The sequence below is a fragment of the Camelus bactrianus genome, chromosome 2 (genome assembly GCF_048773025.1).
Source record: "Camelus bactrianus isolate YW-2024 breed Bactrian camel chromosome 2, ASM4877302v1, whole genome shotgun sequence".
In the NCBI taxonomy this organism is placed as follows: Eukaryota; Metazoa; Chordata; class Mammalia; order Artiodactyla; family Camelidae; genus Camelus; species Camelus bactrianus.
Genome location: NC_133540.1, coordinates 50,734,082 through 50,746,141, shown reverse-complemented (window position 1 = coordinate 50,746,141; position 12,060 = coordinate 50,734,082). Strand labels below are relative to the sequence as shown.

General features: G+C 39.5%; 1 protein-coding gene across 2 annotated transcripts in view; it reads right to left on the bottom strand.

Annotated features, from left to right (window-relative positions):
• TNIP3 (TNFAIP3 interacting protein 3) overlaps positions 1-11,474 on the bottom strand; it is a 48,114-nt gene extending 36,640 nt beyond the window's left edge. Inside the window, exon 1 of one of the 2 annotated variants that reach the window (XM_074341495.1) lies at positions 11,352-11,474. In XM_074341495.1, the coding sequence (XP_074197596.1) occupies positions 11,352-11,384 (33 nt within the window). In that variant the 5' untranslated portion in view covers positions 11,385-11,474. The remainder of the gene's footprint in view (positions 1-11,351) is intronic. The other variant, XM_074341494.1, reaches the window with a different exon arrangement.
• Between the last annotated feature and the right edge of the window lie 586 nt (positions 11,475-12,060).

The window sequence follows — 12,060 nt, the reverse complement described above, 5'->3', positions numbered from 1 at the left end:
CTCTATGTTTCTCAAACCTAAAATAGTGCCAACGATTTTAGTGCAAGTACACGTAGTGCTCAGACACACAGAAAGCCTCCTCCCCACCTGAGACTAAATCTATAGTGTTGCCGAATCAGGTATCTTCTCAAGAGGTTATAAAAGATCTAAAGATCAGAAATGTCAATTTCTTGGCCTCCAAACTAGCAGATTACCTCTCTTTCATACCCCATATCTGGGCTTGGACTAGAAAAGGCATGTTCCAAATTCTGTAGCCTCATAGGGGACATATGCCTGTGTCCCTCTAGGTTGGAACTTTGAAGCAATTCTTTCATGCCATGTCTATTTTCACTACACACTTAGTTTTTAAGGCATATCAGATACAACATAGGGCAAATTGGATTTTGCCAACCAGTCTGTGGTCTTAATGAAAGTGCAGACTATATGAAACCTCCATGCCTGCCTCAGCGCTGCCCAAAGCAGTAAACCATCTGACCCAGCCAGACTGCCAGCCTCTTCAGAAGGATCCCCCGGTTTTCCAAAGCAGTCAGTAACCTCCTCCTTTGTGATCCCACGGCGCTTTGTGAAGCATCAGTTCCAGCCCTTATCATAAAACCGCGGTTAGTTTTATCTACCTTTCTCTCCCGAGAGGTTGTAAGCCTCTTGAAGGTAGGATCAATATTAATCATTTTAGCTTTGGGAACTAACATGGTACCTTCAGAGTACAGAGTAGTGATATATACTTTAATTTAACAAATCTGTTTATGTAAAAAATCTTTAGTAGGAAATCCTAGTACACTTCTACTTCTCAGAACACAGCTGAGAAGAGAACGACCACAGGGATACACAAAGTTATGTGTTTTGTCTCTAAATCAGAAAGGATCAAGTAGGAATATCAATTCACTTTTTAAAAGCTGTTCTCTTTAAATGTATTTTCTTTTTATTCACTTTATAGGCAAATATTTCACCCTTTCTTAATTTGGTTATGTGAACAACATTATTTTGCCTCCATACAAAACCCCCTTAAATTTTTTTTCTCCTAATCTTGGTGAATATTTAATAAATAAACAACGTAAATAATCATACATGCTATGGGGGAATTTTAAAAAGGCATAAAGGTGGTCTTCAATAACATTTCCTACATTTGCACTGTGCTTTATTATATCTTATGAGATAAGTTAATGTGTTGCAGTGTTAACTGGTGACTCCCACAAGCACACACAGTTCTTCGTTTCATGTAGTTAATCCTTTGCTCAGTAAAGAATTTCTGTCTCGGGGCTGAATAAGTTTGTCATTGACTGCAAAGGGAAAAACAGCCCCTGTTCAGCTTTTGAATTTCCAAACAGACTCTTGAAACTCTAGAGACCATCCTGAAAACCAAAGCTTTGAATTGCAAGAGTGTGTTTATGAAAATTGTATATATATATTTAATTTTAAAGATTAATTCCTTTTGTGTAATTTGCTTTGAAATGCCTCACAAAGTAACATGGATTGATGGATGAAAAGAAGTGGGCAGATGGATAGATACACAATAAACAAGTTGAGTGAAATTTTAATGGTATAATGTACATTTTATGGTACACCATAAAATCCTTTCAACTTGGCTATATATTTGAAATTTTTATAACAAAATGTTTGAGAAAAAAATTAGAATCAAGGCATAAAATCTTATGCCATAAACAACAAGGGGACAGGGGGTGGGAAGGGACAGACTGGGATTTTAAAAATGTAGAATAGATAAACAAGATTATACTGTACAGCACAAGGAAATATATACAGGATCTTGTGGTAGCTCACAGCGAAAAAAAAGTGTGACAACAAATATATGTATGTTCATGTATAACTGAAAAATTGTGCTCTATACTGGAATTTGACACAACATTGTAAAATGACTATTACTCAATAAAAAAATGTTAAAAAAGCAAAAAGAATCTTATGCCATAAACAACTGATAGAAAAGAGAGTAGATGAAGAGACAGATAAACAACAAAGTCCTACTGTATAAAACAGGGAACTATATTTAATAGCTTATAATGGCCTATGGTGAAAGAGAATGTGAAAAGGAATATATATATATATATATATGTAAATATATTTTATTCATATAACTGAATCACTATGCTGTACACCAGAATTTACAACACTGTAAACCAACTATACTTCAGTTAAAAAAGAGAGAGATAGTATGACCTATTTCTTCCTTCTCTGCCGCACCGGCCCCCCTCCCCGCCCCACCACCACCACAGTGCACAGAGAAGAGTAGATAAAGTTATCAAGACCTGAGGGAAAATGAGAAGAGAACAAAAAGAATAGGGAAAAAGAGTACCTGAATGCTGTGAGTCATCTTGAGGAAACTGAGTCCAGCTTTTCTACTTTCAGGGACTCATCTCATCTGTTGAACTGCCCAGATTGAACATCAAAGAGCAGACAGAGCTTTAGCTTTACCCCTTGGGTTAAGCCTGGGAACGGCACAAGTCTTGAAGAGAAGCTCTCCATAGCACCATGGCCCACAGCTGGAACTCTGGGGCATGTGAAGGTAGGAAATTTCTGAGACAGACAGCTCAACCACAGAGTGGTCTGGAAGTGGAGCCAGAAATTTCTTACATTCCTGAGAAGGCTGCACAAGTGGTTAATTAAAATGATTTAAGGAGTCTTCACCATCTAATTGAGGAAAATGCAGTATTTACCACATGGATCTGAAGACAGGAGATAAGAAGAGGGACTTGGAAGCTTCACTGATTGCCACTGAGGCTATATGCCAATGAAAAGACCATAAGGAGTAGATGACACCAGTGCTAATGGCAGAGTAAGATGGTGGGTTATTGCAGCCCGGATGCCTTCACCCCAAAGTTGCCAGAAAAACCTAGAACATCCAGATAAATTTGAATTTTAGATACACAAAATTTTTTTCCTGAAAGTATGTATGTCCCGTACAATATTTTCTTGTTTATCAATGCAATATTTTCTGGAAATTCAAACTTAACTGGGCATCTGTATTTTTATTTGCCATATCTGGCAACCCTATTCCACCTGGATTTCTTCACAAAACCTGCTTCACGGACTGTAGGTGCTGTTATGAGTAGAAGGAGACAGAAGAGAGAATTCCTACCTGTGACTGCACTGAAAATATAAATTGCCTGAGAAAACACCAAAGTGGCTGAGATTTCCTGCAGTCAACTGGATTAAATTATCTTCTAAAAGACAGGATGGCAGTCCTAGATTGAAACTAAATTCATCTTAAAACACAAAGAAAATTACAATTTTGCACATGTGAGTTCTGAGGTTTGAAATATTTATCTGCTTCAACTTAAACTTCAGAACAGCCCTGTGAGGCTGTTAGGAGAGGCATCTTTGATGTTAATAAGGATTAAGTTGAAGTTCAAAGATGTTAAGTGACTTGCCCCCGTCATCCCATTACGTGTAGGTGGCTGAACCCACACTAGAACCCACTCCCCCTGACTTAACCCCCTCACAAAAGAAGCTTTTCCCTACGTGGGGAGACATGAATAACACAGCTAAAAGTTATTGGACAAAACATAATTTACTTGTTTGATGCAGGAACCCATTAAGAAATATAATTCAGAAAAGTTTGAAGGGAAGTGAACTTTCTTGAGAACTACACATGAACTGGCTCAACCTCCGAAATCATGTCCAAACAAAATCTTACCAGTTCCCACCACTGCTTGTCCAGAAATTAATTTCTACTGCCAATGAATGGTGGTCAAAAGAGAGGTTTAGCCTTCAAAAATTGTAATTCTATGTTTGAATGAAAAATAAATGTTCTCTTCTCTGCCAGGACTATAATCCATGATCACTTAATGTCATTGCAAATCACTTTATTTTTCTACTGTACTTTGCCTATGTGTTGACCTCACCTTCACTCATGTACTCATTCTTATAATAAACATTTATTGATTATGGACTGTGGATTGGGTGTTTGCTAAGTACTAGATGAGCAAAACAGATATGTCTTTCATATACTTTCTGGTTTTTTAATATAAGATCTGAAGATTAGAGGGACCACTCCACTGATGAAGAAATCCATTCTGCATCATTTCATAATCACCAAGTGACTGACTTGGAGACCTCAGGTGAAAAAGACTGCTTTCTTCCTGAGACTATACATTGCAACATTATATCAGATATTTAAATGCTATTTTTAAACAACCAAAAATTATAGTTATGTATAATAATCAAGAAAGAGCTTGTACGTATAAAAATGATGGAGGAATAACAGGAGACTATGGTGATGACTTGTGGGGACACAAGTGATCAAATAACATATATTGGGAGTGTTTTGTTTGAAAACAATCCCGACGCAAAGAAAATCTCTCAAATTCCGAAATTTGTAGATACTGACAGGCATATGTAGAACAGATAAACAAGATTATACCATATAGCACAGGGAAATATATACAAGATCTTGTGGTAGCTCACAGTGAAAAAGAATGTGACAATGAATATATGTATGTTCATGTATAACTGAAAAATTGTGCTGTACACCGGAAATTGACACAACATTGTAAACTGACTCAATGGAAAAAAAAGTTAAAAAATCTCTCAATAGGATAGCCTGCAAAAATTGCAAACATTTGCTAACTGATCTTTAGTGATTTAAGGAGCATTTATTTTAAAACATAAATCTTCCTCACTGGAGGAAAAAAAAGAAATCAATGATCTCACTTTTTGCTGCTTATATCCATAATCCTATAGGAAAAGATATTTATCTAATTTGTGTGTCAAGCCTCACTCTCCTCACAAGTACAGAAGAAGGTAAAAAGTCATAAGACGCATTTCATCTAGAAGGTAGACGTTAGAATGAGCTAAGCATTCCTCAGTGAGAGCTCAAAGTGCCCATTTGGTTCATTATTTCCCCCCACACTCATTAAATAAATTGTTTCTAACCAAACTAGAAATGGGGAAGACTGTGTGAGAAAGAAGGCTTATTGAGGCATTAGATTCCAAAACCCAGCTTGGGTTTGGAAGTCCCTAAGAGAGATCCACCTCCATCACAGAGCTAAACAGATCAAGAACCGAAAGAATATCTATTTGCTAAACAACTCTTACAGACGTGTTATGGTAACTCCCACGCCAAGAATTTTGCTTCCTTAATAGTGTCACAGATTTACAAACTTCTGGACCCAGAGGCTTATGTTACTCTTCTTTTTGTGTAATAAGAAAGGCGTATCTAAAGTTTTTTCAAATGTAATTGGTGAAGTCATAGAAGGCTAGGAGATGACAAGCAAAGGTAGACTAATGATTCCAAAAGTAAGGATAATATTTTGAGCTCCAAGTGCCTTTTCAGTGGAAACCCTGAGACTCTCATTCTCTCTCTTTGCTTTGCAGGCTCCTGGATGCCTTATGTTCTTTTAATCACTTAAAATGATCAGATCTACTATAACTTCCCCCTGGATGCCGCCCTTCCCACTCTTCCCTTCAAGGTCTGGTGGCTTCCTCCACCCACACCCCTAGTGTTGTTGTGCTGCTCCTCTGGCCGCCAAAGTGGCCTGCACTGGAGTTTCTAGGATGATTATTTTCACTGAGACAGAAAGAGTCCTCTTCCAGCTACTGCTTGCATCTCCCAAAGGACAAGCTGTGCCTTCCAGTTTTCTCGAATTCCTTCTCTTGTGAACTTGGGGCAAATCATCGCAGCAATGGAAAAGAAAGACGTTGAGTAAGAGAGTGCCCGGCTCAAAGTGTCTTTTACTTACCAACCAAGAGGAGCCCCAGTTTTTTACCTCACTTCTCCTCTTCCTTAGACAGCCATCTGTGCAACAAATGGATGCCTCTCAAAAGTCAGGGAGAGCTTTTGTCTCCCTTCTTTTGTAACAGTTTTCATTCTTGTGTCTTAGAGTGTGATTTTAGCTTACCGACTTGTGTCTCTGTTTTCCTGTGCTGCCTGGTGTTGTACTTCATTATAAAATAGGGTTCGGGGTGCGCATACACAGCGAGATCTCCTTATCTGGACATATATCTGATATTCACACATAGTGGAAGCCTTCAAAATCTTTTCAATGAATGGAAAGACTAGTACGTCATTGATTAGTCATGGGATCATCCTAACTCTCTGGTGATATTTTGGGAGACACAACCCGGCCTCTTAATCCACTCATCTGTTTAGCTTTGAGATTTGCTTATACTTTTAGAACCCTAAGACTACAAACGACTCACTGAACTCATAGGTAAGAGAAAGATACATAGCTCATTTCAGTGTCTTCACCCAGGTTGCCAACTGTGAGCTTCAAACACCACGAGGTGCAGCAGCTGAGCTGAGACCTGCCTTCTCATTGCCTAAGAATTTGCTGTTTTTTCCGGCCAACTATTCAAACATTTCCCAGGGAATTGTAAACAGAGCCTCATACAGCAATGCAACTTTTTTTCCCTAACAGGAAAAAAAAAAAAAGAAGAAGAAGAAGAAGAAGAAGAAGAAGGATCGAAACATTCCACAGGTACTCCCACTGAAAATTATATAATGGGATTCAAAGAGGAAGCAAGTAATTGTATGAGAAAAACTCGAAAGACTTTGAGGCTCAAGCTAATCCCACGTCATTATCATCAAAAACAGGGCTTGCTTAGCCCTTTACACTGACAAAGTGCCTGCGCATTTTCACTCAAGTCAGTATATTCTTGCCACTTATAGATGAGAAAATAAGATTTTGATAATCCAAATTATATTTTGGTAAAGAAATATAGATTAACTTTCAAAAAAGGGAAATAAGGAAAGGGAAACGAGATCTTTTTTTTTTAAACTATGTGGTTACAGAAAGTGTGTGTCAACTTACTGTAGTTTCCAAGAAGATTTTCCCTCATAATCTTTCGAAGTGTCATAAGTTCAAATTACTCTCTGAACCAGCCAAAGCATTTTCCCACGGCTTTTTACCTTGAGAACACCCAGAGCTAGAATCTGTCCCCAGTCCCTGGGAAATCTTCCCTCAGCTGGTACCAAAGTTATTAAAAGCCAATTCCTAGTGCCGTCTTTTAGTTAAAACCGGAAAGGCAAGATTGAATCTAAAAGACAAGACAATGCTCTTAAGCAAATTCAGTTCTGGTGGATCATCTTAAAATGTGGACACTTTTCCTTCCCACCCCCAGGTTGCATCCTTGTTCCCAAGCATTGCTGGAAATCTACTTGTTTGTCCAGGAAATACATTTCAAGCCTCTCATTCACTTTCTTTGCATTTGAAGATATACAATTACAGGGCCATAAATTATTTTTCGTATGTTAATTTTCTCATAGTGTTAAGACCAGGTCTTGGTTTAGTATAACTTCCATTAACACCCATTTTGGAGCTGAATATTGTTCTCACTTAGACAGTTATTTGTCCTGGGGGAGGGGATAGCTCACGGTAGAGTGCATGTTTAAAATGCATGAGGTCCTGGGTTCAATTCCAGTGAAAAAATTTTTTTTTGAAATAAAATTATTTGTCAGTTGCCTACAAGACTTTCAGTGCTCTCTGTTCACCAACTTTCTACCTCAACTCTCCGGGAATATTAAAACCTTCTTACACACTGATGGAATACCTCATATTCCTCAATAATGCTTTTCTGTTTCCTCAAAGCAATGAGTCAGTCTGTTCACTTTTCCTTATAGTAATTCTCCCTCTTATTCTTGGCAAAGACAGAACAAAAAGGGAACATGACATATGTCTCAGGCCTTTTCATTATATCATATTTCTTTTATTCAGCTACACTCTTCCCATCACATGAAGTCATAAAGAAATTCATTTCCTCCTCCTGGAAAGGGAGGGAGTCTACCTTACTGTTCTGCTTACTTCATTCAGTGGGGAAGTGACAGATGCCCTCCACACTTCCTCTGTCATCGGCTCACCCTTGTCTTCCTCAAAAAGAATTTTTCTTACGCTTTTTTTTTTCAGTCCCATCACTATCTCAGTGAGAACGTAAAATTTTTGTTTGTTTTGAATGTAGGATTTCCTTCTGCAGAGTATTATCGTAAATAGTAGTTCAGCAGAGATTCCAGCTGGAAACTAAGCTGTGTTTACTTAAGGAATCAAATAGTTGGAGATACTTCAGATGACAATGGAGGAGGATATGACAGAAGTCTGTGAGAAAAAGAGAGACTTCTGGGGATGGTTCCTGGGAGACTTCACCCTCAGAGAGAGCAAGAGAGAGGGCAAAGCCACAGCAGCTTGGTCCCAGAGTGATGCTTTAAGCCAGAAAGGCTTAAATGATGCTCTGACAGCAGCATCATTCCTAACACCAACTTGAGCTCGGGTGCAGTCACCAAATGATTCTTATATGAGGAGGGTGGGGAGCTAAAAGCACCATGTATAGGGCAATGTTCAAGTTCAGACAGATCTAGGTTGAGGTCCAAAATCCAATTCTACTGGCTGTAGGACCATGAGAAAATTATTTAGCCTCACTGAACCTCAGTTTTCCTATCTAGATAAGGATTAAATGGGTTGATGTATAGAAATGCTTTGCAAACAGCCAACCCAGAGTGGTCACTCAATAGATGGCAGCTAAAATCCAAACCACGGAAAATCAAAAAGACCGTTACACATACCTCTGACAAACACTGACTGTGTAAAGTACCCCTGGGGACCCGTGTAGCTAAAGTTGGGGGAGGGGAAATCTTTCCACTGAAGTGGAGAGAGTAGTAGTGCTTAGCTGCTTTTGGGCTCTGGAGAACATATCGGAATATTAGGCTGACTTGGCACAGTGAGTGGTGCCATGATGACGCATTCGAGCACGGTACAGCTGACATCTAGAAGCTGCAGTGATAGGTGAGCATCTGACAACCAGTGGCAGTCACCAGCTTTAGGATACGATACTGGGTTTGTGAGTGTACATTCAATAGTCCCCTGTAGACTTTGACAATTATTTGTGGAAGGATTCTGGAGATAAGTTAACCTGGGAGATGGGCAATGGAAAGTTGTGGGGGGGAACTAAGCAGTTTTAGCAGGAGAGATATTGAATTCACCTTTGAAAATGCTGAGTGAAGTTGATGTGAATATAGAAAAGAACTCCATGTTTAGTAAGTGTCCCCATGTCATAAGTCATCAGCATGTATCTTGTAGTTAATGAGCCAAGGACTATGGACAGATCTCTAGGTGACATTGATATAACCCAGGAAGGTGATGTAGGAGAAGTCAGTGAAGGTGAGTGAGAAGATCAGAGGAAAACAGGGAGGGTTTGGGGGGATAATTTTATAGATGTCAATGGAGTAAGACATTTTAAGAAAGTTGAATTCATGAATGGTGTCAAATGCAAATGAGAGGACAAGTGAAAAAATCAGATGCAAAATGACCACAGATTTATCAAGGTAGAGCTTGTCAGTGGTGTGACGGGGCCAGAAAGTCTTGGACGCCATGATCACTAAGCTTGGCTGTGATGTGTAAGAGCAAGTTAGAACATTACCCACAGAAGAATATGAGGTGTTATCTGTGTTCAAAAGTGGAGGAGACTTGAACATCTTTTAAGCTGGTAAGAGGTGATGGAGAGACTGAAGATACAGTAGCCCAAACACAGTTTAGTGATTAGTTTTATAATGTGGTGACTCAAACTCAACTCAGTCTTCATCACTACTCAGCAACTCACTTTAGTTTTGCACCTCTCTCCTGTCTCTCTGTCTCTCAATGTCCATGTCATATCTTCCCCTGTTTCAAACACTGGACCTCACCTGGTACTCTCTCACCTTCTTAGCTAGATGTCTTTAGCTCACACTTCAGGTGGAAAATAAAAAAAAACATCAGCCAGGAATCTGCTCTTCTTTGCCTGGATATGTATAGGAAAACGAGCAAAGTTCCTCAAGGAAGTAATAAGGGAAACAGTATCTTAAAGAGATACAGAGGTTCCAGTCAAGTCCCCAGATAGAGAACTAATTAACCAGAGGACGGCAATAAGGATGTAGGAGTGGTCTTCAGCATACAAGGAGGAATCTAGAAGACGATGAACAGAATGGGGAGGGAAGTCAGTCGTGAGCAAATGAGTCTTAGGGGCTGAGACTCAGAGAACATGAGGGTCAGGGTACCGGAGGGATTCAAGTTCTCTTCATTAACTTTCTTTCTGGGATAGACAAGACAGCTGCTAGAGAAAAGAACACATTCCCATGAGGGGAGGAAGCCCTTGCTGGGAGTTAGAGGTGTATGTATGAGGGTTGGGAGCGGGGGCCAGAAGAGAAGAAAGGGAGGGGAGAGAAGTCTCCTTGGCCTCTCATCGTTAGCAGAGAGTCACTTCTAACGTGGAAAAGAAGTACTTCATTTTCAGAAGTAAGTTTCTAAGCCAGAAGAAGTGCATAGATATAGAACACACAAAATACTATTTGTTCATTGAATGAATGAAAGAAAGAGGTACAGGGGTATCCACAACATATGAAGTGAAGAAGAGGCAGGTTTAACAAAACAGAGTGCGTGCACACGTGCGAGTGTGCACACGTGTGTGCGTGTGACAGAAGGAGAAACTAAGTTCCCAAATGCCCAGATGCCCTCTAGCAGGGGGGCTTGGAGAGGGTTTCAGAGGCCAGTACATGTTTGGTGAGGCCTGAGGCTTATACAATTCCAGGGCCTCCTTTAAGAGAAAAAGGATACAAATTTATGAATGCAAATTAGATACAAAAGTAAATATTTGTTCTGGGAATGCAAGCTTCACTAGCTGCACAAGAAATCTGTCTCTACATGGTTCTTACAGTTTTCTCAGAGCTTAGGATAGCTTTTCCACAGTGAGTATGAAGTACCTTAGAAATAAGAACCAAAGTAGGAGGTACGTAAATGTTTCTAATGTCAGTCATGCTCTCTCATTTACTTACATTAGAATTTTTTGAAGTGATCATTAGAGATGTTTCTAATTGGAAGGGTGGCAGAGCTTAAGAGCTTATGTTGTCATTTATGATGTATTTCTAGAAAGTCACCCACAAAAGTCCTAGCTTGAGCTTCTCCTTGAATTTTATTTGCTTACATAAATCACCATAGACAAATATCTTGAAACAAGAGGAAATTCAAACAACTCCTTTAATCAGGAAAATCTTACTTTTCCTTTAAAAAATGGACATGAGATGTGCTGATTTTAGTAACCCTGTTTAAGTGGGTTTACATAAATTAGATGACCTCCTTCCCAAAAAAATGAGTTGTCGCTGTATTAAGCATTCTTACCGAGGGCATGAGCTCTGCCCCCTTTCCTGTGGTCACAGTCGCCTGGTATCACACTCTGAACTGGAAGGACCTTCTGCTGAAGGGTTTCTTTAGTAACAGGAAGTGACTGTGTAAGAGAAGTTTATACTGGTTCACTTTGTCCTTTCAGCCATCAAGGAAGTCTGTTACTGTAAATGACGTGGGGACTGTCCCCATACCTTCCTCTCGGTGAACACGCTCTTGAAAGGTGTATGGAGAGAAAGTAGAAAGAAGGTGTTTTCTTACCTTGACAGAACACAGACTTCTGTAGCTTGGCATGGCCCCCGGGGGGAACCCTTTGGGATCAGGAGAAGCACTCCTCTCAATCAGATCGCAGATTGTATTATCCAGCTCCACGCTTTCACATCTACCCGGGAGACACGGGAGAGTCAGGTTTTACAAAGGTCATTAAAATTGTTACGTGTCTGTGAATGACTCGGAGGTGCTATTTGTGTATGATACCTCTCTAGAATCTTCAGATCTCTAATCTCATTTTATATTCATTAGTTGCTGCCATGAGAGCACTTCAAAGACTATGAGAGTTTAATTTTCACTTACTTGCACATTGATTCAAAGTAATGAAGTAAGATACCAACAGGCTGACGAATTTTCACGGTCTGATGACAGTGACCAGAATTGAGCGTGCACAGTGAGCCTGAGCTTTACATACATTTTCTTACTCAGCGGGCACAATCATCCATGGCAGTAGTCAGCATTCCCTGCATTTTACAGATGCGCAAACTTGGACCTAGGAAGTTAACCAAGTGACTAATTTATGTGAAATCAAGCTGCAAAACATTGGCAGGGCCAAGATCGGACTCAGATCTGTAGGATTCTATAGCTTGTCTCTTGACCATTTTTGCTCTGTTTCCAATTAACCTGAGAACAAATCCCTAAGCAATTATTTGCCACCAAATGGAAATAGTATATTAAAGCCAAAGAGTATCTGGAAGTT